The 23,869-nt window shown below is 53.0% G+C and overlaps 1 protein-coding gene across 3 annotated transcripts; it reads right to left on the bottom strand.

Annotated features, from left to right (window-relative positions):
• Positions 1-1,271: 1,271 nt before the first annotated feature.
• ZNF775 (zinc finger protein 775) lies at positions 1,272-23,572 on the bottom strand. 3 transcript variants are annotated; one of them, XM_055591261.1, is made up of 4 exons: positions 23,463-23,544; positions 14,913-15,011; positions 14,195-14,266; positions 1,272-3,623 (listed from the first exon to the last, which is right to left on the bottom strand). In XM_055591261.1, exons 2-4 carry the CDS (start codon positions 14,986-14,988, stop codon positions 2,119-2,121), a joined length of 1,653 nt encoding a protein of 550 aa, XP_055447236.1. In that variant the 5' UTR covers positions 14,989-15,011; positions 23,463-23,544; the 3' UTR covers positions 1,272-2,118. The 3 variants fall into 3 exon arrangements, with proteins under 3 accessions (XP_055447236.1, XP_055447237.1, XP_055447238.1); XM_055591262.1 differs by lacking the exon at positions 14,913-15,011 and having other exon boundaries at positions 23,463-23,572; XM_055591263.1 differs by lacking the exons at positions 14,913-15,011; positions 23,463-23,544 and adding an exon at positions 23,002-23,440 and having other exon boundaries at positions 1,273-3,623.
• Positions 23,573-23,869: the final 297 nt, after the last annotated feature.

The raw sequence follows: 23,869 nt of genomic DNA, 5'->3' as shown, positions 1-23,869 counted from the left end.
GACACAGTGTCTGGCACACTAGAGGCTTGTTTAGGAAATCAGTGCTCTGCCATCCCACCATCCTGACCTGGTCAATGGGACCTGCACCTCAGTTACTCTTGGTCTGATGGACTTGGTCCTGTCCCCATTGTGACCCAGAGCACCCATTTGTGAGGGGGTGGTCACCTGGGGTCAGTGAACAGGCATTCATTCTCATGACTTTGGTGGCCAGGGGTGGGGGGAAGAGGCAGCGGATGGGGTGCTTCAACCAACCTCACTAACCCCAAATCCTACCAATACAGCTGTTTGATTGATCTGATCATCAAACACAGGACATTTGTGAATGGTAACACATACATTGTACAGAAACTCCTGCCCAGCTGATCTCTTCAGTATCACAGACATGGTACCTCTGGGATGCTTCCTGGAGGAGGAGGGCTTGCATGAGTTGGCCTCAGGATTTGAGGAAGCGAGTTCCCCATCATTAAAGTGGGTTTTGATGGGATCCCAGGCGCCCGGTTTCCCTGAGCAGGGCAGTCTGGGGGAGGCACTGTAGGAGAAGGGCAGGACATCACAGGGAGACAGCAGAGCCCCTGGGGCTGGGGAGGGCCAGAGAGCCTGCCCAGGGAAACCCTTCTGACTTGGCCTCCAGCTGGTCCTCAGAGCTGAACTCCCGGATGGACACACCTCGCCCATTCATGAGGTTTCACACAGCGTGGTTTGCGATCAAAGGCCGGGACCACAAGTCAGCAGCCCTGGCTGCACATTAACCATCCCCAGCATTGTGTTACCCAGGGAAGCTGGATCACCTCCATGTCTTTTTGTGATGCTCCTGCCAGATGAAAGGGATTAAATAAAACCTGAAAAGAGGGGTGGCCGGAAGCCAGGGTGACCACACAGATCCCAGAAAAGGTCACACTTGTCTGAGTTCAAGGGAGAACCCGGCGGGCCCCTGGGAGGCAGGAAGGCAGAGCTCCTCCTACAGAATCATCCTAGGGTCCCCCTTTTCCCTCCCACTTTCCCCAACCCCATACCCACCCCCTCTGCAATTCCCTCCTCTCCCACATGGGAAGACCTGGTCCAAGGCCACAGTCGGGCTGGAGCCCTGGGTTCTCTGTTAGCACTAGGGCCCCAGATGACTCTGCTTTTGGAAGGGTGTGAGCAGTGACCTCAGAGGGGCTAGAGGTTGAGGGGGTTAAGTGTGAAGCGCTCAAATTGTCTTAGGGAAAGGGGGAAGAGAATCCTTCCCTCCACCCCCAGCAAGAACTGGCAACTGGCTGCCCCGGCCGGGGTGGGGGACAAATGGATCCCTCCGAGCACACAGGAACCCGGAGTTCAGGAGGGCAGCTTAGAAAGGACAAGGAGACCACATGAGGCAGGCAGTCCTTCATTTCTCTCTTCTGTGACATCAGCATCAATAAGAGTCCCAGGCAGCGTCCACCGAGTGGGAGCAGCACATTGGGTGCTCTCCCTCTGCAGGGCCCTCCCCAAGGAACCAAAGCCCAGTGAGACCACCCTCCGAGTCCCAGCAGTGACCATCATACACACACAACCCAGTTCTAGGCTCAAGCCGCCCAGGATAGCACCCAGGGTAGTGGGGTACTCAGGGTTGAGGGCCATCAAGCCATTCACGCCTTCCTAACACATGTATTGAGTGGCCTTTAAGTGCTGGGTGCTGGCCTTGCACTGAGGACATGTTTGCCCCTCGCCAGCTGCAGCTTCTAGCTCCCATCTGGGTATCGCTCAGCCTGTTGAGACTCCCCCCACCCCCCCAGGGACTGACCCTGGACGGCCACAGCTGACCAGTCCAGACTTGGGCCATCTCACCCAAGGCCTCCGACAGCCCCCTCTTTCAATGCCTGAGAGCTGGGGTCCCACCTCCAAGGAAGGACACATCTAGGCTCCACAGTGTGGGATGTGATCTTATTTCTGCCTTCAGCCCTTCCCGGGACTTTTCCCGATCCCCTTTTGGGGACGCTCCAGGAATTTGTTGTCAGGTCTTGGAGCCTTGAGGAAGGCACCTTTGGAGAGGGTCTCAGCCCCTGCAGTTCTAAGCGCCACCATTCCTGGTCACTCGCCCACAAGCACCAGGCAAGCCTCCTCCCACCCCGCCCACGGGCCTGCGTGGGTCCAGCCTCACTAGAGCGCGTCTCCCTTGGCGCTGAGGGTGGGCGCCAGAGCCCCCAGGTGAACGCGCTGGTGCTTGAGCAGGTGCTGCTTCTGGCTAAAGCCGCGGCCGCAGGAGGCGCATAGGTAGGGCCGCTCGCCCGTGTGGTTGCGCCGGTGGCGCGTCAGGTTGGGCTTCTGGCTGAAGCGGCGGCCGCACTCGGGACAGGGGTAGGGCCGCTCCCCGGTGTGGATGCGCTGGTGGATGGTGAGCGCCGACCACCACGAGAAGCTCTTGCCGCACTCGTTGCAGATGAACTGGCGTGGCTCACCCGGCGCCCCGGCCCGCGCCCGGCCCCACGGCAGGTCCCCGGGTCCCCGGGCGGGCGAGGGGCCCCGGGACGGCGGCAACAGGCCAGGGACGGCTTGGGCAGGCAGCTGGGCGGGGGCGGCGGGGCGCGCGCGAGGGTAGGCCCGCAGCGCGGCGCGGCCGGGGCGGGGCGCGGCCCGGGCGCCGGGCTGGTGCGTGCGCTGGTGCTTCAGCAGGTGCTGCTTCTGGCGGAAGCGGCGGCCGCAGTGCGCGCAGGGGTGCGGCCGCTCGCCAGTGTGGTTGCGCAGGTGGCGCGTCAGGTTGGGCTTCTGGCTGAAGCGGCGGCCGCACTCGGGACAGGGGTAGGGCCGCTCGCCCGTGTGGATGCGCTGGTGGATGTTCAGTGACGACCACCACGTGAAGCTCTTGCCGCATTCGTTGCAGATAAACTGGCGTGGCTCGCCGGGGGCGGCGGGCCGGGCCTCGGGCGGGCGCCACCAGCCCTGGCCGAGCCCCAGCCAAGCCCACTCGGGGCGCCCCCCCGGCCGCGGGCGCCGGCCCCGGGGGGCTGCGGTGTCCCGCCGCAGCGCCTGCAACCCGGCGCGGGGGCCCTGGCGGTCCCGCGCGTGTGCGCGCTGGTGGATGCGCAGGCCCACCTGGTGGCGGAAGCAGCGCGCGCACTCAGGGCACGGGTGGGTGGCAGGCCGGGAGTGGGTCTTCTGGTGCTTGAGCAGGTGCTGCTTCTGGCTGAAGCGCCGGGCGCACTCAGGGCAGCAGAAAGGCCGCTCGCCCGTGTGGTGCCTCTGGTGGCGCGCCAGGTTGGGCTTCTGGCTGAAGCTCTTGCCGCACTTGCCACACGGGTACGGCTTCTCGCCCGTGTGCGTGCGCTGGTGGATCTTCAGCGACGACCACCAGCTGAACCTCTTCCCACAGTCCGGGCACACGAAGTGACCCTCGCCAGCAGGAAGAGCCGGGCTCAGGGGGCCGGGGGCCGCCCTCGGAGCCCGGCCTGCCGGCCCCACGTCCTGCTCAGAGGGAGGGGCCCACCTTGGGCCCCCAGTCTCGTCCGGGTGCCCCCAGGCTCGAGACTTCCCCGCCGCCGTCTGGCATGGCGGGGGGACCCGACGGGGCCGGAAAATGTTCTCCTTATCCTTCTGCGAAAGCACGGCCTGCGTCTGCAGCAGCCACTCTGGCTTCTCCTGCTTGATCTTCATCACCAGCCCATCTCCTGCCAGAGGCAAAGGGAGAGAGGTCAGAGAGAGTCATTCGGTGGGTGCTGTGCTCCTAAGATGGAGGGAAAGGGCGGGTGGGGGGCAGGGAGCATCAGGAGGGTAGGGCAGGGTAGAAAACGGTACAGGAGAAAAGGATGCAGACGGAATATAGTAAAGGGAGAAGAGGAAATGGGGGAAAGGAGAAAAGAGAGACGAGGGAGAGTGGGAAGAACAATAAAGTCAGAGGAGTTGGAGTGTGCAGGAGGGCAGAGAAGAAAGAAACGGTGCGTGTTGCAGGTGCCAAGCACATTGCTGCCTGCCTCTTCTACCCTGAGGCCTAGGAGAGTCTAAGAAGATAAAGAAGCCAATCCAGGGGAGTCTTCCGACTCAGGGAGCAAGCAGAAAGTGGCCAAGTTTCAAAACATCTGGTTCTCGTCCTAAGAGGATGGACATGCTGGGCGCTTGCTGGGTGAGTGCATGCCCAGTCCCCCAGAGGTTGGGCAACCAAGCCTGGCATCACTGCCAGGTGGCTCCCGGGCAGCAGCTGTGGTGCATGATCACCTCACCTGCTTGGCAACTTCTCCTTTCTTCAACAAAACCTAGAACAAGAAAGCCAGCCAGAAAGCTCTCAGCACCCAGAACAGGTTAAGTGTTGCCTTGTCCTGTACTAAAGGAAGCCTACACACCAGCGGCACACTCTGTTACTAACCCACCCTTTAGACCAGACTCAGGTCTGCCGGGAACTTTGCTTCCAGGCTCCTGGACACAAGCCATGATGGAAAAGGTCTGCTACAGACACCACATATACAGGCTATCTGAATTCCATTTATACAGAGGTCAAAAGCTGGCAACTAAAGGAAGAGTCAGAGTTAAGACTAATGCCCCTGACAGAGGGTGCTGTGGTTGGAAGCGGGCCTGGGGCACTTCTGGGGTGGATATATGTATATATCCATATATATATACACACATACATATGTGTGTATATATATGTATATATACATATATATTCTGTGTTTTCTGTGTGTATATACATATATATGTGTGTGTGTGTGTATATATATATATATATATATATATATATATATATTCTCCTTGTGGATCTGGGTGCTGGTTACACAGGCATGTTCACCTTGAGAATTTATAGAGCCCAAGACCTGTGCACTTTTCTGTGTGTTATATGTCAATAAAAAGTTTATGGCCTATAAAAATAGATGAAACAGGGACTACCCAGGCAGTCCAGTAGTTAGGACTCCATGCTGCCAAAGCAGCAGATATGGGTTTGATCCCCAGGCAGGGAACTAAGACTCCACATGCTGTGCAGCCAAAAAAAAAAAAAAGTTGGAAAAAAAAATAACTGTGAACAAAGGAGAGAAATCCTAAGCAACAGGTGCCCATCTTAAAAAGACAGTGACGCAAACCCAAAGGAAGTAAGAGGAAAGAATCAACACAGACAAAAGCAGAAATTACAGGATAAAGGGAACAGAAAGATATAGAAAGGATTCTGATGAATCCCCAAAACCTATGTATGCTGCTGCTGCTGCTAAGTCACTTCAGTCATGTCCAACTCTGTGTGACCCCATAGATGGCAGCCCACCAGGCACCCCCATCCCTGGGATTCTCCAGGCAAGAACACTGGAGTGGGTTGCCATTTCCTTCTCCAATGCATGAAAGTGAAAAGTGAAAGTGAAGTCGCTCAGTCGTGTCCGACCCTTAGCGATCCCATGGACTGCAGCCTTCCAGGCTCCTCTGTCCATGGGATTTTCCAGGCAAGAGTACTGGAGTGGGGTGCCATTGCCTTCTCCAAAACCTATGTATAGACATATCAATTTGAAAAACCTATGTAAAATGGATGATTTTGTGAGAAAATAAATTAACAAATCTGACTCAAGATGAGGTAGAAACTATGTCTGCATAAACATAGAAGAGACTGAAAAGAAAGCTAAAGTTAGACCTCAAAAGTGGGTAACAGGTCACTTAACTGTGCAAACAAATTCTACTAAAACTTCAAGGGAAGGACTGTTCCCAGCTTACATAGACCATGTCCATGACTAGGCAGGCAGGGGGGTGGGGGTGGGGTCGGGTGGGGAATGTGCTGGGGAAGCTTACATGATACATGACCCCAAACAAGGCAAGGGTGCGGTATGCAGGAAATTATAGGTTTATCATTCTTTGAAAGTAGATGTAAAAATCAAGCAAAAATACTGGCAAAGCAAGTTTGGAAATGTTAAGAGAACAACCTGTCATGACTTTGCTGGATCTTTCCCAGGAAAACAAAGCTGCCTCAACACAGTTCATGACACTGACTTGTTAAATACTAAACACATATGCAGAGTACATCATGAGAAACGCTGGGCTGGAAGAAGCACAAGCTGGAATCAAGATTGCCGGGAGAAATATCAGTAACCTCAGATATGCAGATGACACCACCCTTATGTCAGAAAGTGAAGAGGAACTAAAAAGCCTCTTGATGAAAGTGAAAGAGGAGAGTGAAAAAGTTGGCTTAAAGCTCAACATTCAGAAAACTAAGATCATGCCATCTGGTCCCATCACTTAATGGGAAATAGATGGGGAAACAGTGGAAACAGTGTCAAACTTTATATTTTTGGGCTCCAAAATCACCGCAGATGGTGATTGCAGCCATGAAATTAAAAGATGCTTACTCCTTGGAAGGAAAGTTATGACCAATTTAGATAGCATATTCAAAAGCAGAGACATTACTTTGCCAACAAAGGTCCGTCTAGTCAAGGCTATGGTTTTTCCTGTGGTCATGTATGGATGTGAGAGTTGGACTGTGAAGAAAGCTGAGTGCCAAAGAAATGATGCTTTTGAACTGTGGTGTTGGAGAAGACTCTTGCAAGTCCCTTGGACATCAAGGAGATCCAACCAGTCCTTTCTAAAGATCAGTCCTGGGTGTTCATTGGAAGGACTGATGCTGAAGCTGAAACTCCAGTACTTTGTCCACCTCATGCGAAGAGTTGACTCATTGGAAAAGACCCTGATGCTGGGAGGGATTGGGGGCAGGAGGAGAAGGGGACGACAGAGGATGAGATGGCTGGATGGCATCACTGACTCGATGGACATGAGTTTGGGTAAACTTCGGGAGTTGGTGATGGACAGGGAGGCCTGGCATGCTATGATTCATGGGGTCGCAAAGAGTCTGACACGACTGAGTGACTGAACTGAACTGAACCATTTCAGTAGAGGTGGAAAAGGCTCACAATAAAATTCAACATCATTTCTGGAGGAAAAGAAGGAGTAGAAGAAGTTAGGAGGAGGAAGGGAGGGAGGGAAAAAGAAAAAAGAAAGGAAGAAGGCTCTTAGCAAGCTAGGAACATAAGGTAATTTCCTGAAGTTGACAAAGGAGCTGCACTAGAAACTGTAGCAAATGTAATAACCGAAGGCAAAAGATTAGATTAGAAAAGATTAGCCTAGTCCAGTTAGGAACAAGGAGAAAAAAGAAAGATATATATAAATATTGGAGATTAAGAGAAAGCTGTCATTTGCTGATTATTATTAACCTATAACTATCATTTGCATGAGAATCCACTGATGAAGTTTGTATTAGAAATAAAAAGTTTCAACAAAACTACCAGCTTAAAAAAATTAAAATTCATAACTTTTTTTAAGTGGCAATAAAATAACTGTAAGTGTACCTAATGTATAAGCAAAACATAAAGAAAACTATTACTTTACTGAATGAATAAAAAATGTAAATAAAAGAACAGGTACATCATATTTCTAGATAAGAAGCTTTTCACTCCGAACCAATGTTCAAATTCAGTATAATCTTAATTAAGTAATTTATAAAATTTACTGTGTAGTAAATCACCCACAAAGTCTAAAAATGATAAAGGAAGAATCTGGCTTATGCAACATTAAAAACTAAAATACTATCCCCGCACACCTGTTAGAATGGCTAAAATCCAAAACACCAACAACGCCAAATGCTAATGAGGATGTGAAGCAACAGGAACTCTCACTCATTGCTAGTAGGAATGCAAAATGGTACAGCCACTTCGGAAGACAGTATTGTCAGTTTCTTACAAAACTAAATATACCCTTACAATACAATCCAGCAAATCATTTTCCTATATATTTACCCAAAGGAGTTGAAAATTTATGTCCACACAAAAAAACCTCCCCACAGATGTTTACAGCAGCTTTATTTGTAACAGTCAAAACTCGGAAGCATCCAAGAGATGTCCTTCAGTGGGGGGATGGATAAACAGCGGTGTACCATACAATGGGGTATTATTCAGCGATAGAAAGAAATGCGCTCTCAAGCCATGGAAAGACACGGAGGAAATGTAAATGCATATTACTAAGCTGAAAGAAGCCAGTCTGAAAAGGTACACTGTATGATTCCAACTATATGACATTCCAGAAGGGGCAAAACTATGAAGACAGTAAAAAAAAGATCAGTGGTTGCCAGGGGTTGAAGGATCAGGGGGAAGGGATGAAGGAGGCAGAGCACAGAGGATTTTTAGGCAGTGAAACTGCTCTGAATGATACTATAGTGGTGGGTATAGGACGTTAAGCGTTTGTCCACAGAATGCACAACGTAAAGAGTGAACCCCAAGGTAAACTATGGATTTTATGTAATAAAAATGTATTAATAAAGGTGCATCAGTTGTAACGAATGCACCACCCTAATGCAACATGTTGATAATGGGAGAAAATGGGGACTTCCCTGGCAGTCCAGGGGTTAGGACTTCACCTTCCAATGCAAAGGGTGCAAGTTCAATTCCTGGGGAGCTATGATCCCATATGCCTCAGGGCCAAAACACCAAAACATAAAACAGAAGCAATACTGTAACAAATTCAGTAAAGACTGGAAAGATGGCCCACATTAAAAAAAAAAATCTTAAAAAAAATTTTTTTTAATAGGAGAAACTGGAGAGAGGGGGCATAGGGCACTCCCTGAACTTTCTGCATTTTTTCCTGTAAATGTAACACTGCTCTAAAAAATAAAGTCCATTTTTAAGAAGTCTTGACAGATGCAGTTGTTATTGACATGGCTGCTCCATAGTGAGCCAGGTAAGGTGAGGCTGTGAGTGAGGGTTTTTCCCACCAAAAAAAAAGAAAAAAAAGCTAAAAACAATTATAAGTGTTGAATACACATAACCAACAGATAGATCAAGAGAACAGAAATATTTGATAAGTGATACACGGTAGCATTATACACGGTAGCATTCCAAGTCAACAGTGAAAGGCTGGCCTACCCATCAGTTTGCTGCTGCTGCTGCTGCTCAGTCACTTCAGTCGTGTCCAACTCTGTGCGACCCCATAGACAGCAGCCCACCAGGCTCCCCCATCCCTGGGATTCTCCAGGCAAGAACACTGGAGTGGGTTGCCATTTCCCTCTCCAATGCATGGAAGTGAAAAGTGAAAGTCAAGTTGCTCGGTCGTCTCCGATTCTTTGCGACCCCATGGACTGCAGCCCACCAGGCTCTTGCATCCATGGGATTCTCCAGGCAAGAGTACTGGAGTGGGGTGCCATCAGTTTAGGACCAACTAATTATTTGGAGGAAATATTCAAGTTAGATTTCTAGTTCATACAATTTATAAAAATCAGTTCCAGATGGATTTAAGTGCTGGTTTAAAAGAAGCAAATACAAGTAGTAGAAGAATTAGGAGAATTTGTTTAGAATCCAGAAGTAATTGAAAATCTTCTTAAATAGGATGCAAAACATAAAAACTAAATTTAAAACACCTGTATGACAGAAGTCCCACATATGAGTCAAGTAGAAATGATTGTTTGGGGCAGCCTTTCCCAACAGAGCTTTCCACAAGAGTGAAAATGTTTTGTTGCATCCAAGCTGCCCAACACATGTGGCTTCTAGCCACACATGGTTCCAGAGCACTTGAAATGTAGCGAATACAACCGAGGACCTGAACTTCTTTTCTCTCATTTAAATTAACTTAAATTTAAATAACCACATGTGGCTATTGGCCACCTATTGGATAGCGCACGTCTAGGAGAACACACATGCAGATATATAATATACCAAGGATTAATATTAATAGACCAAGGGGGTTTCCCTGATAGCTCAGTTGGTAAAGAATCTGCCTGCAATGCAAGAGACCCTGGTTCGATTCCTGGCTTGGGAATCGAACTATCCAGCTATCCCCTAGAGAAGGGATAGGCTACCCACTCCAGTATTCTAGCCTGGAGAATTCCATAGACTGTATAGTCCATGGGGTTGCAAAGTGTTGGACACAACTGAGCAACTTTCAGTTAAAGGACCTCTATAGATAGATGAAAAGAGGCTTACCATCACTAGTAATTAACAAAGTGCCAAATAACAGTGTAGCATCTCTTCAGCCATCACTCCAGCAAATATTGAAGAAATTGATAATATTCTGACTTCATGATACACATGAAAACTACACAGGAGGATAAGCACAACATGGATATGCTGGGGGCATAAATGAATTCAGATTCTTTGAGGATAACTTGACAATGCTTATTAAAATTATAAATGTGTTCTATCTTTCTGTCATGTAAGGATGTGAGAGTTGGACTATAAAGAAAGCTGAGCACTGAAGAATTGATGCTTTTGAACTGTGGTGTTGGAGAAGACTCTTGAGAGCCCTTGGACTGCAAGAAGATCAAACCAGTCAATACTAAAGAAAATCAACCCTGAATTTTCATCGGAAGGACTGGTACTGAAGCTCCAATACTTTGGCCACCTGATGCCAAGAGCCGACTCATTGGAAAAGACCCTGATGCTGGGAAAGATTGAGGGCAGGAGGAGAAGGGGATGACAGAAGATGAGATGGTTGGATGGCATCACTGACTAAATGGATGCAAATGTGAGCAAACTCCAGGAGATGGTGAAGGACAGGGAAGCCTGGCGTGCTGCAGTCCATGGGGTCGCAAAGAGTCAGACGTGACTGATACACTGACTGAGCGACTAAACAACAACAATCCTTCACCTTTTCCACCCGGCAATTTCACTCTAGGTATTTATCCTAAGAAATACATGTGAGTCCAAAGAGGAATGTCCAAGTATATTCACTGAAATGCTATTTGTAATAAGCAGAAAGGAGGATAACAACGAAATTACCTATCAATAATAATCTAATACAATGTTCTCTCCCTTCATAATGTGGGGAACTGTACAGAGACTGAAAAGAGCTATATGTGCTCATGTGAGAAGATTTCCAAAAGATTTTAAGAGAAAACAAACAACAACACATTAAAAATCAGTATCAGAAGTCTGCTCCAATTTATGGAAAATAAAGCCATGCATCTCTGTGGATATTCACATGCTCAATCTGGGCCAGTTTACACCAAACCCACGATGGTGGTCACCTGGCAGGTGATATGGACCACAGCAGGACTAGATGGACAGGCAGAGGGGACTTGCATTTTGTATGTGTTATTCGAATATTCTCATAAAAATTCAAACATTATAGTTTGTACATCTTTTAACTATCTTAGGAAATAAAGAGAAAACCTTCCCTTTATCCAGTGGCCTTTAGTTCTGAGGCCAAAGAGCTCTGCTCCACTCCACAGCCTCACTGGCCCCACAAGAGCATAGAAACCAATGTGGTGAGCCTGGCGGTGGGGCGGGGGAGGGAAGTGGGGGTTCCCTTACAGAAAGCACCCATAAGGGGCCAGCTTTCCTCCTGGCAAAGCAATGCCATGGGTCTTCCCCAGGTGCTGGTTGTGAGAAATCATTTTATCAGGAGTAGTAATTTGAAAATGAAAGTGGTGATTTAAATTGTGTACTGGCAGCAATCAAAAACACATGTGTAATGAGTTTCATCAATTATAAAAACATTCCCTTAGATGCACTGACTTGTTGGCCAGTGGACGTCTTTGACAGGCCCAGCTGTCCAGATGGTGGTTGGGTAGTGAATCCAAAGTACAATCAGGTCAGAGGGGCACCACTGTCCCCAAGTGACGAGGCACCCATGAATGCCCCCATGTGTGCATGCTCAGTCGCCAAGTCGTGTCCAGCTCTTTGCAACCCTGAGGACTATAGCCCGCCAGGCTCCTCTGTTCATGGGATTTCCCAGGCAAGAATACTGGAGTGGGTTGCCATTTCCTTCTCCAGGGGATCTTCCTGACCCAGGGATCGAACCCCCATCTCCTGTTTGGCAGGTGGATTCTTTACCATACCACACTGCCAGAGAAGCCCACACATGCCCCCAGAACCCCACAAAAGCCACTGCCTTTCCCTGATTAAACGTAGCCTAACATCCATCATGCTGGCTGATGCCTCGGAAGGTTCACCCTCCCAGCCAGATGTATGCTGCCGCTGCTGCTGCTGCTAAATCGCTTCAGTCGTGTCCGACTCTGTGCAACCCCAGAGACGGCAGCCTACAAGGCTCCCCAGTCCCTGGGATTCTCCAGGCAAGAACACTGGAGTGGGCTGCCATTTCCTTCTCCAATGCATGAAAGTGAAAAGTGAAAGTGAAGTCACTCAGTCGTGTCCGACTCCTAGCGACCCCATGGACTGCAGCCCACAAGGCTCCTCCATCCATGGGATTTGCCAGGCAAGAGTACTGGAATGGGTTGCCATTGCCTTCTCCGAGCCAGATGTATAGTGGAGCCTGAAAGCCTGCACCCACTGCTCCAGGGCCCCGGGGGCAGTATACGTGGCTGAGTTGTATGGGGAGGCCCTGAAGCCCGCCATGGTGGGTATGGACCCTTGACCTTCATGCTCTGGGACTTCAGTCGTCCCGGGCACCTTCCCCTAGTGATCAGACACTGACACAGAGGGAAACAGGCCTCCACCTGCCAGTTCCAAGGGTACTGCTCCTCAGTCAGCATAAAGATGCATCATTTTTAAAACGTCTTCATGGTTCAGAAGAAACAGAGAGGAACAGAGGGCTGTTGCTTCATGGGTACAGGTTCTGACGTTACGGGACACTTCAGGAAATGGATGGTGATGATGCTGTGCCTCTACGTGAATGTGCTTCGTGCCACTGAACTGTACCCTTCAAAGGGGGCAAAGTGGTAGATTTCATGTTTTGTATGTTTCACCACAGTTTTAAAAATATATTCAAATACAAATAAAAAAGTAAAGGGTACTTAAAAGAGGTAAAGTCTCAATTATGTTCAAACCTTCAGCCGTCCAGAAGAGTCATTCCTTCAGCCCGGCCAGCAGGCGTGGGAGCCTGGAAGGCTGCGGCCCAAGGGGTCCCCAGGCCCCAGGGTTTTCCCACCTCTTCCTGGTGGAGGAGCTGCTGTATGGGCAGAGAAAGCCTGGTGGAGCCCACTGCTTGTGTCTGAATTAGGATCCCCCTTATTAGTTTATGTGGGCAAAAGGGTCCTGCAGGGACAGTTAGGGACTTTGGGGAAGGTCATGGACACACTGCTATATTTAAAATGGCTAACCAACTAAGACCTGCTGAACAGCACATGGACCTCTGCTGCATGTTATGTGCCAGCCTGGATGGGAGGGAGGTTTGGGGGAGAACGGATACATGTATCTGTATAGCCGAGTCCCTTCACTGTTCACCTGAACCTATCACAACATTGTTAATTGGCTATAACCCAATGCAAAATGTTTTTGGTGTTAAAAAATTAAAATTTGGGGGAAAAAAAAAGAGCCCTTCAGCTAAAACGTTTGGAACCATCTGCCCTAGGTTTTCCTGTAACTAGTATATGTCAGCATCACACACACACACACGAGTGCTCTCAGCATTCAAAGTGACAGCCTGGGCGGGTGGGGAGACTGGGAAGTGGGTGGCTCAGCTCATTGCCAGGTGTCAGGACTCAGTCACAGAACAGAAGAGTGTCATAGAGCATACTGGCCCTCTGTGAACCACTGTTTTCTTTCTTTCTTATTCTGTTGCCTGATTTTTGTCTCACCTTAGGTCCACCGTAGTAATTGTCTTGGGGGCGGGGGCTGCTCTGGGGCCTTCGGGGCAACTCCCCTGGAGGGAACAGAAGGTAAATAAACCTGGTCACTGTGCCCATGAGGGGCAGAGCACCCAGGTCCTGTTCCCCTCTCTCAGGCTCAGAGCTCCCATCAGCCCGGCCGCACCCTCTGCAGGGCCTGCTGCAGAGGCTGGGAGAGCGGGTCTCAGACCTGGGGCTGCTCCATCCTGGAAGCAGGAAGCGGATCTCCAGAGGGCACTTCCCACGTTCAGTGGCGCCCGACCCTGCCCGGGAGACACCAGGATTAACTGCTGTGTTTTCCCACCACCACCACTGGCTCTAAGTGCATCAACTGAGACAGACCCAGGAAGCTTTCATGGACCTAACTGGAGATGCTCTCCTGACGGACAGACAGCAGAGCTTGCTTGTTCTAACCACGTGTCTTCCTCAGAGCTCTGGCTTTCAGTACATGACCAGCAAGAACACTGTGTACTCCCTGATCTAGCACTAACGGGGTGTGTGGTGGTGTGTATATGTGGGGTGTGTATGTATGTCGGGTGTGTGTGTGTGTGCATCTATGCCTGACAAGCAGGGGTTGGGCTTGTCCAGCTCTTAGCCCCCTAGTCTGTGTCTGCTCCATCCTTTCCCAGACTGTGTGTCTACTGGCCACCAGCAAGCCCTGCTCAGCTGCAGAGGGACGGGGCTGGGGAGGAGGCAGTGGGGGGCTCCCACCTGCCCACCTGCTCTTACCTGTGCCGCCAGCCAGGCCATTATCCATCCCTGGAGGTCCGTCTGCATCAGCCTGGCTCCCCGCCTGGCCGTCTGTGGGTGGGATGGAAGCAGAAGAAGAGGGTTGGCCTGAGACAAACGGACAGACCTCACACAGGGTGGTCCCTTTTATTTTATTTTTTTAATATGGCCACATCACACAGCATGTGGGATCTTTATTCCCCAACCAGGGATGGAAGCTGTGCTCCCTGCAGTGGAAGCATGGAGCCTTAGCCACTGGACCACCAGGGAAGTCCTCAGTCCCTCTCTTTCACGTCTCTCTACCTATGGCTTCCATTGAAATGTGCAAGAATTTTCAGAGCGCATATATACCTACTCAGCAGGTAAAATGTGTACAATTCCCACTTTCTAAAGAAAAAACTGAACCCCTCAACATGCGCCCAGTCACGGAGGTGGCTGGATGGCACAGCTGGGCAGGGTCCTGGGGCTTCTGATGTCCACACTCTCAACGCCTGCAGGGTGAGGTGTGCAGGAGGCCACACGTGAGAATCAGGAAACTCTTTAAGTATAGAGACCCCCCTCATGGGCATGAGGACACCCTGGCAGGGGGAGCAGAACTGTCCCTCCAAAATCACCAGCCCCCTGTCTTTCAAAGCCCCCATCCATGTCCCAGTGAAAAACCCTCCCGGGACCTCCCTGCCATCCCCCCCACCAGCATGGGAACACACACACGGCCAACCTGAGTCCCAGTGGCCTGGTCCTTCACCCACCACTCCAGGCTCACAGTGAGCATTAAGCTTGGGTCTTTGGAGCATCTCCCAACTGGCTCATCTGGTGCCTGGAATATGATCAGGACGGGATCCTGCTGCTGTGTCGCCTCTGCCTGGGGTGCCCCCCTCCCAGGTCCCTGTGTGGCCACTGCCCCTTCCAGGCCCGAAGGTCACCAGCTCTGAGTGGTCTTCCCTGGAGACCCTGTGTACAATCACAATCCTGGCTCCACCTCCCATTCCTCCCCGACACTTCCGCCATCTGACAGGGTATTTCCTTGTCTGCTTATCCCCGACACATCCATGCCGGGGGCTGGCACCAGACAGCCGTGTGTGGCACCAACAGGCTGCCAGCTGCGGGCACTCAGAGGTACAGCAGCTGCCCCGTGGTGCTGTAGGTGGCCCCTCCTGAGGACACGGATCTCATTTCCTGTGCCAGTAGCCCCCTTGGCCCCCCTGCACTCCCAGTGGGCCCCAGCCTCTGCCCCACATACCTGGGCTCCACTACCACTCAGGCACAGGGGCCCAGCCTCCACTTGCTCTGCACCTCAGGCCCCAGACAGCCTCCCCACTTTCCTCTCCCAAGTCCCCTCCCCTCCCAGCAGCCACTCTGGGGCAGGGACCCAGGCTGGGAATCTGAGTGAGGGGTCAAGGGTGTCAGGGAAATACAAATCTGATAGAAAAGTCTGTCTCCCTGTTGAGAAAAGGAAAAGAGACTCCCTCCCCTTTCTTTCCTTTTCTTTAGAAATCTAACTGGAAGCCCTTTCTCTCCCCCTTCAATATGTAAATCTTTTGAAAAGTTCACTCAGTCTCTTGCCAGGACCCTTTCTCGAGGACCTGGAGCCATCTCTTCGAAGCGCAAATGTCAAGGGATCAGCAGCCAGTGTCCCTTCCCATGGAAGGTGGGAGCCTAGCTCAGCAGTGCCCGGCTCCAAGATGCAAACCTCCTCCCATCGTCACCGAGATCCAGGAAGTGTGTGCTTCCTTTGCATGAAGGCACTTAGCTCTCCCGGGTGGCCGCCAATTTCAGGTGAATGTAGGGGAAACTGTGTGATGAATGGTGCTATCAGGTCCCTTCACCCAGAACCAGTTATGCTTTCCCTCGAGAACACGTGTGTAGTGGGGTCGCATGTGCTGGGCTATAAGGTAGCATGACATTTCTCTCTGTCTTTGCAGTCTTTTAGTGTGTCGCCTGTGACGTGCATGTTGCTGGCTTAATGCTTATCCAGTAATTAAACTGTTTCTTTCTCTTCTATCTTGGTGCAGAGCTTTCCAGGGTAGGAAGGAGATTTTGTTTTTATTCTATTTCTCCCACATGAATCTGTTATATACTCCTGCTGTGGGTTCTCAGAGATGCTGAAACCTGCCTGAGGTGCAGAAGAAACAGGGCCTCAGGGCCCCTGATGGATGCTGGTGCACCTGCCTTCGCACCACCTCTTCCCTCCAGGTTACTCTACATCCCACACTGTGGGGCAGCTTCTCACCAACTGGAGATGCAACATCTGCCCAAGGAGACTCAGACTGCTGGTGAACAGGGAGGTCACCTCAACGCAGGGAATCTCAGATGGAGGGTGGAGGCTCAGGCCACAATTCAGGACAAGGACAGTGGGTGGGTCTTGGCTTCATTCATGAAACCCCTACACAACACAACTGAGGCCTCTCCAGCCAAATCAAATCTGTCCTGGTTGATCTGTTCTGTCTTAGGAGATATCCAGGAATTCAAAATAGTCTCAGATGGCAGAAGGGCTTCGATTCTTGGTGACCAGTTCACGGGGAGTCACCGAGCAGCTCATGGTCCAACAAAGACCAGAAGTGGAAATGGAAGGAAGGGACCCTCATGGGCCAAGGGGAAGAACGGAGAAAGGACAGGGCAGGGCACAGGAGGAGAGGTACAGGGGACAAGAGCGGGGACAGGGGCTGTGTCTCAGGGGCCCACCTCCGCCTGTGTACTCAGCGGGGATGTGTCTGGAACCCAGGCCGACAGGAGCCCTGCAGGCCAACCCTTGAGATGGCTAGACCTTGGAAGGGCCCAGTGTGCAGTGGTATCTTTCCAGGATGGCAAGGCCACGGCACACCTCACCCTGCCACATGGCACTGGCTGCCCCTTCTCACCCACGAGACACATTGCTCCGCTGGCTGGAGGGAGACATGCCCAGGGACCCGGCGAGCAGAACACCCTGGCCGTGGGTGGACTGGTCCCCATCCACCAGCACCCCGACTCTGGCCTCTGATGACTTCTCCCCTCCTGGCCCGGCAGGTCCCGTCGGGGGCAGGACACCCACCAGGGCCAGGTCTCGGTTCAGGGCCCTGTCGCCTCCCCCTTCCCGGCCCTGGCTCTGGGTCAGGCCCCCGTGGGGACGAGAGCCCCGGGATGGGAAGGCCTCTCGGGCAGCTGCCTTGACAACCGCCAGGCCACATGATGGGGGACTGTGGTCCACAGCAGGGCCTGCAGTCTGGGGGGGCAGGGGAGGTAACAGAGAAGCTTTGGGTTCAGCGGGAATTTGAGGAGGGGGAGGTGCTCAGTGGCCATTGTTGGACAAAGCCCATGGGCTGGAAGGGGCAGTGCGGGGACACATCCAGGCCACCCCACCACATCCGCCTGATCTCAGGGCCCTGGATCTTTCCCACCAGCCCAGGACAGCTCTCTTCACAGACTCAGGCCCCAGGTGGGGAAGAAGCAGGTGGCAACTCGTGTGGCCTTTGTCACCAGTGGAGCGGGACTGGCCACATGCCCTCCACCGGGAACTGAGGCTTCCAGGGTGGCACCACCCAAACTTCGGCCAAAGCCCAGCTCCCAGGCCGGCTCCCCTCCAGGGCCACACCTAGGTCTTCGTCCTCAGCCACTGCTGGCTTTGCCCAGACCCCTCCCCATGGGAAACTATGGACAGGGGGAAGTCTTCTCAAGGTACTCTCCCCATCAAGCTGACTGCCCCCCTGCCCTCATACAAGCAGTCAAGACCCCCAGCAAGGAGCGCAGGCCAGTGTTTGGCAGGGGATGGGCAAAGGCTCGTGGGCTCCAGCCAGCCTCCACCCTGACAATGTGCTCTCAGAGTCCTCTGGGGACACACAGACCCTGTCTGTCCTTACCTCATTCACTGGGGAGGGGAGGGTTCCCTGGACACCTCGGTACTGAGCTGGTTCTGGGAGAAAGAGGGGCTGGCCAGCCAAGACTCATTAGGGACCGGGAGACAGACAGTGTACCAAGCACTCAGCAAGCATCACCCACTTCATCCTAAGGATACATGGCTCCAGCTCCAAGACGTTGAGCAATTTGCTCAAGGTTACACAGCTAGGAAGGCTGCAGCCAGAACCAAACCAGCTGGGATAGGCCAGGTGGGTTGGCCCACCCCAGCCATTGCGCCTTCTCCTGGACCACGCTGCCTCTAAGAGAAGGTGTGGGATGCATCAAACCTTAAGCTACCAGCACCTCGTTCAGGAGTCTGGCCTCTGTACTCACATGTGTACAGGTGGGGGGTCCCACCTGCCTGGGCCCGAGATGGAGAAGGCGCTCAGTTTATACTGAATGAGTGCATGGAATGGGAAGACTGACGGGGTGGGAGGGGTCCCCTGGCCCCAGGGCTTCATCACAAATGACAGACACCTCAGGATGAGCTAACGATGTCCTCTGCCTGGAAAACGGAGTTCAGTGCACATCAATGGATGTTTCATTTAAGGTTTACAGTCACAGGTGGTTGCCAAGGGGGAGGGCATCGGGGGAGGGATGGATTGGGAGTTTGGGATTAGCAGAGGCAAACTATTATATAGAGAATGGATAAACAACAGGGTCTTCCTGGGGCACAGGAAACTACAAGAATGTATATATATGCATGTATATATACCTTCTTTATTATGTATATATATTATAACTGAATCACTTTGCTGTCCAGCAGAAGTTACATCATTGTGAGTCAACTATACTTCAATTAAAAGGATATTGATAAAATACAATCATAGGCACATGAGAAGAAACTGATCTGAACACTCAGTGCACACAAACTCATCCGGACATAATCCTATCTCACATCCAACACTGCTGAGTACACACAAGTTTAAAGATACAGAAATGCAGAGATACTCACACATACAAGAACGCTTGCAAAACTGCACATGCAAAGCACAGAGAAACTGAAATATGAAGAAACCCACAAACTACAGATCCACAGAAAGACAAGTGTGCCACCGTGAACCACATGAGCACAAGTCACTACCCTTCCAGCAATGTGACTCCCTGCTGACACAAGTGTCCTCGGGAGCTACGATCAGCCCTCCAGGTCCACTGCTCCAAGGAACAGAACTCGGGGGGCACCGAGGCCACAGGGACCTGGGAAGCAATAGGGAACAGTCACCTGCTGGGTCGCCTGTGGGGTGAGCTGAGGGCAGGGGAGGCGTCAGTCAGCACGGGGAGAAGCTGGAAGGGCGCAGAAAGCTCTAGAAAGATGAGGCTGGGCCCAGCAGGCCAGGGCAGCCCAAGACTCAAGGCCAGGCTGGAGGGTCCGGCCAGGAGGCGACAGCAGGCCGCCGCCCACTCCCATGGGAAGCTGAGCCTCCGAGTCTGTCCCTTGCAGTCCGCTCCCAGCGCTGCCCCCTACTCAGGCCCATGCACGCAGGGACCCAGAAACAGGGGCCCTGAGTTCTAGCCCCGCTGCCCTGGGCAAATGATTGCTCCTCTTGGCCTGGGTTCCCAGTGGTGAAGGTGACGGAAAACGCCTGCTCTGGGGGTCTGCTGCCAACATCAGGTGGGGAAACACTCGATTCCCTAAAAGCCTGTAAACGTCTTTTCTCTACCATCACCGGGGCCTGAGAACAATCCACGCCCAAAGGTTCTGAGCCCTCTCCCCAGACACCCTCCCTACCGGCTCACTCTAAACTGGCCCTCTTTAAGCGGCTTCAGAGTCTCCAGAGGCCCCCGGAGCCCACACAGGAACCCCACGCTCTGCTCAGCAACGGGAGCTGGCCTCCCAGGGGAGCAGAGCGTGGACAGCTCTCAGGGGCAAGGCTGCTTGCAGAGCCAGGCTCCACAAAGCAGCTCCAGGTACCATCTCTCCCAGGAGATGGAGGCTGAGCCGGGAGGATGGTCTCCTCCGGCCTGAGTGGGGCGGGGCCTGAGCGCCAGGCAGGGGGCTGGACTAAAGAGCCCCGGATGCTCCTCCCGCTCAGCTCAGGCAAGCCCCAGGACCTCACACCCCGACTTTACTGGGGGGAAAGGGGCTCATCCAGCCTCTGTCTCCCAGGAGACAGCCCCCAGGCCCTCTTTCAAAGCCCATCCCAGGAAGGCCACTCGCACAGGAGGCCTGGTCCCTGGGCGTGGGCTCTGGCTGGCCCCTGGATAATCAGCACCCTTTCTGAACCCCCATCCCAGGACCCACCAGACCTCACACCTCCCTCTCCTCCAGAGTTTATGACCAAGGAGGACACGCAAACCAATCCCCAACAAGTGGCTTTTAAATGATATCAAAAAGGCAGGGCAACTGCTGTTCCCACTTTCTAGGGCCCCGTGCTGAGGACAGACAGGCAGGCCGACTAGGCCAGGCCACGTGAGCATCACCTCTGCCCCCACCTGCAGGCCTGCCTCCATCCCACATGCCAGCATCAGGCATGCCCAGCATCTTTCTACAAGTCCCACAGCACCTCCCAAGCCCCTCCAGGGCCCCCACCCCATCTCCCTGTCTCATCGCCCTCCCTGTTCCACCCTCATTCCTGGGGTCTATTCACCACTGGATCAGGTGTCCCCCTGCACCGCCTACTGTTATGGCTCCTAAGTGCCGCCCCATCCCCTCCTCCTACGCCAGCATCTTCAGGCCTTGGACTCCCAAACACCATGGTCCTCAGTCCCAGAAGAGGGGACAAGGCAGGCAGCAAGGGGACGGGGCAGGCCGGCACCCCACAGAGAGACCAGGCAGTAGGAAGGAGGAGCCTAGGACCGGGAGGCCTGAGACCTGGGGACCCGGCTTGCTTCTGGTTAGCCAGGTGGCCCTGGACCAGCCAGTCTCCTTCCCTGGGCCTCAGTGTCTCCATCTGCAAACGGAAATCACGCTTGGTCCTCTGCGGAGAATTGTTCCACCAAGCAGTGCGGGCGAACATTGCGAAAGGACTCTGGGAAAGGTTCATGAGGTGCAAGAGGAGTTCTTTTTAGGTCACTGCATGGTCATCACCCACTCCCTGCTCCTCAGCTGGACCTCAGAATGGTACCTCATGGCTGCCCTGACAGGAACAGCCCAATTTAGGGACTTCAGTTTCAACATCCCCTGGGAACCAGGTCCACGGCCGGCCAGGGCAGCTGCCCTATCCCGTCATGCCCGCCTACCTCCCAGAGGTCCCAGGTTCAACCCCACACCAGTCCCCAAGGGACCGCCTTCTGGGACTCCTGCCCCACCAGCCCTGCCCAACCTTTGCTGGGACCGTCCCACTCCCTGCCTCCCCACCCCAGGCCTGCCCCCGCCCATGGCATCCACATTGCCAGTCTTTGCTCACCCATTTCCTTTCAGAAGACAGAGCAGCACCCATATTCTTCTGCCCCGAGTCCAAGACTCAAGAGCCTGCCAGGATTTGGGGACCCCAGTTACCTGACCGAAGACAAGGGATGAAACCGGCTGCTAACAGTACTTTGAACTGTTATCACATTTTAATTCATAAATGCTTTTCCAATCCCTCGCTGTATTCACAGGAGCATGACAAGGATAAGGAGTGTTTCCCCCTTTTTGGATGAGTTAGAGCTCAGGTCTCCTTCTGCATAGCCTGTCTGCTACTTTCCTGCAGGCCACCCCCATCCTAGGAAACCTGAGATTCCGCAGCTTACCCCTCACCAAGGGGGTAAGCTTCCACCAAGGGGTGCACGGACCAGCTCTACACTTTGCCCTGGGCATCCCTTGCCCCTCCAGCGGGGACTCTCCAGGCCTCTCAAAACTCCCACCACCTTTCACTACTGCAGAGTGCAGCCCTCACAGTTCACAAGCCACTAAATCGTACTAGTGCTGTTTTAATACCTCCAACACCTGCCACGGGTACAAGCTTCAGCTCACCTGGAAGCAGCACCCATATTACAGCTCACCTTGCTCTCCAATCCATCCGTCATCCAGACTCAGAGCAATTTTCCTCAAATTACAATTTAAACATGATACTCCTTTGCTTAAAAACTTCAGCGGGTCCCCAGTACTTTCAGGTACTTCTACAAATTTTTTGCCAAGACCATTTAAAATCTGGCTTCTGAGCACCTCTCACTGCACCATCAACCTACCCCACTGTCCGCAAATGCAGCTCCCTGACCTTGCTGTGTCTGGAACACCCGTCATCAGTCTTGGAATACCCTTGCCCAACTCTTCTCTGCCCAGACCAAACTAGGGATCACTTTCACCAGGAAGCCCGTGTGGATTCACCAGGCTCAGAGCAAGGACCTTCTCCATTTAACCTGTGCACCCACCCAACCCAGTACCATCCACATGGTACAATAATATAATTTGTCTCAACAGCATGACTGTAAACATCTTAACACAGGGAGCCTTTCTCTCCCCAACACACAGCACAAGATCCAGCATGCTGTAAACCATTAATAAAAATGTTAACAAAGGAATATTTAAATAAAAGAAACTTAAGTCCAAAACAGATTAGAAGCACAGAACTAGGGAACCTTAGAGCTGAAAGGAGACTAATACCCTCTAACCTCTTCATTTTACAGATGAACCCTGAGACCCAAAATGGACACCTCATAGTGGAGTCTGGCCATCACGAGCCTTGCTTCGGGGCTTTGGCCACACCCCATCCCAGGTCGGGAGGACCAAGCACGCACCAGGCTCCATCCTCCCAAAGGGCTGGAGCGGGACCGCATCTCCACCTTCAGGAGGGAAGAAACCCCCAGCGCCGGCCCCCATTCCCACTAAGATATTGGCTTCCTGTGCCGGTCTTCCTGGAATGGAGGTTTCGGGGAGACCCCTACATACACACACACACACACACACACACACACACACACACACACACACCCCTTCGATTTCCGTGGTGCTTCCCTCTTATTGTTCTCACCCCCAAGCTCAGGCCCATTCATTTAATCATTTATTAAGCACCTACTATGTGTCACTCTGCGGCGAGCACTGGGGTTCCCGCCCCTTCAGGAACTCGGTCTCTGGGGGAGGCTGGCATCACTCCCAAACATCGGGACCGTCTCTGGCAGAGCGCGCCCAGAGGCGGGCAGGGGAGGCCGAGGGGCAGTCCCCCAAACCCCAAGATCACCTCCCCGCCTCTCCAGCTCTCACGCCCCCCGTTCCAGCTCTGCCCCGGCCTGCAGCCCCTCCCCACGCACGACCCGAGCCCGTTTTTCCCGGGGAGCTGTGCGAGGGTAGGGAAAGTTCGGGACTGAGAGCGCGAGGGGCGGGGGGCTCGAGGGACCCCGGAGGCCGCCCCCAGCCCGAGGCTGGGTGGAAACTGCGCGGGAGGAACCGGGCGCTGGCCCTCGACACGGCCCGTCCCTCCGCACGCCCCTCCCCGCCCGGATTCAGAGGGACTCGGAGGGAGGGGACGGGAATAAATACCTTTGACTTTGTGGCTAAGGTTAACGGGAACTGCCACCCCGGGGCGACTTGGGCACTGCGCTCCCCGGGCCCCGCCAGTCCCGGGGCGGGCGGGGCGGGCCCGCGCCCCTGATTGGCTGGCGGGCCCGGCCATCCCCGGGGCCGCCCCGCCATCTGATTGGCTGAGCCTCTCAGATGACCAGTTTAGCCCTATCGGAGCAGCCTGCGGGGCGGCCCCTTTGTTCTCCAGAGCCAATGGCTGGGGCGAGCCGGCTGACCCCGCCTCCAGTGAAACCAGCTCGGGCCCAGCCGGACTTTAAAGCTCTGGGCGCGGGGCAGGCGCTGGGCTCTGTTCGCCCAATGGGGGAGGAGGGATGGGGGCGATGTCTGGTGACTGGTGACCTGAAGGTGCCGCAGCACCCGCTCCT

The sequence above is a fragment of the Bubalus kerabau genome, chromosome 8 (genome assembly GCF_029407905.1).
Source record: "Bubalus kerabau isolate K-KA32 ecotype Philippines breed swamp buffalo chromosome 8, PCC_UOA_SB_1v2, whole genome shotgun sequence".
In the NCBI taxonomy this organism is placed as follows: domain Eukaryota; kingdom Metazoa; phylum Chordata; class Mammalia; order Artiodactyla; family Bovidae; genus Bubalus; species Bubalus kerabau.
This window is presented reverse-complemented; position numbering and strand designations above follow the sequence as displayed.

Coding starts and splice junctions, on each gene's coding strand:
- ZNF775 (XM_055591261.1), bottom strand. CDS start 14,988: ATGCTCCAAAGACCCAAGCTTAATGCTCACTGTGAGCCTGGAGTGGTG. Junction 14,267..14,912: donor ACCAGGCCACTGGGACTCAG/GTTGGCCGTGTG, acceptor TCCCACCCACAG/ACGGCCAGGCGGGGAGCCAG. Junction 3,624..14,194: donor TGGCCTGGCTGGCGGCACAG/GTAAGAGCAGGT, acceptor TGCCTCTGGCAG/GAGATGGGCTGGTGATGAAG.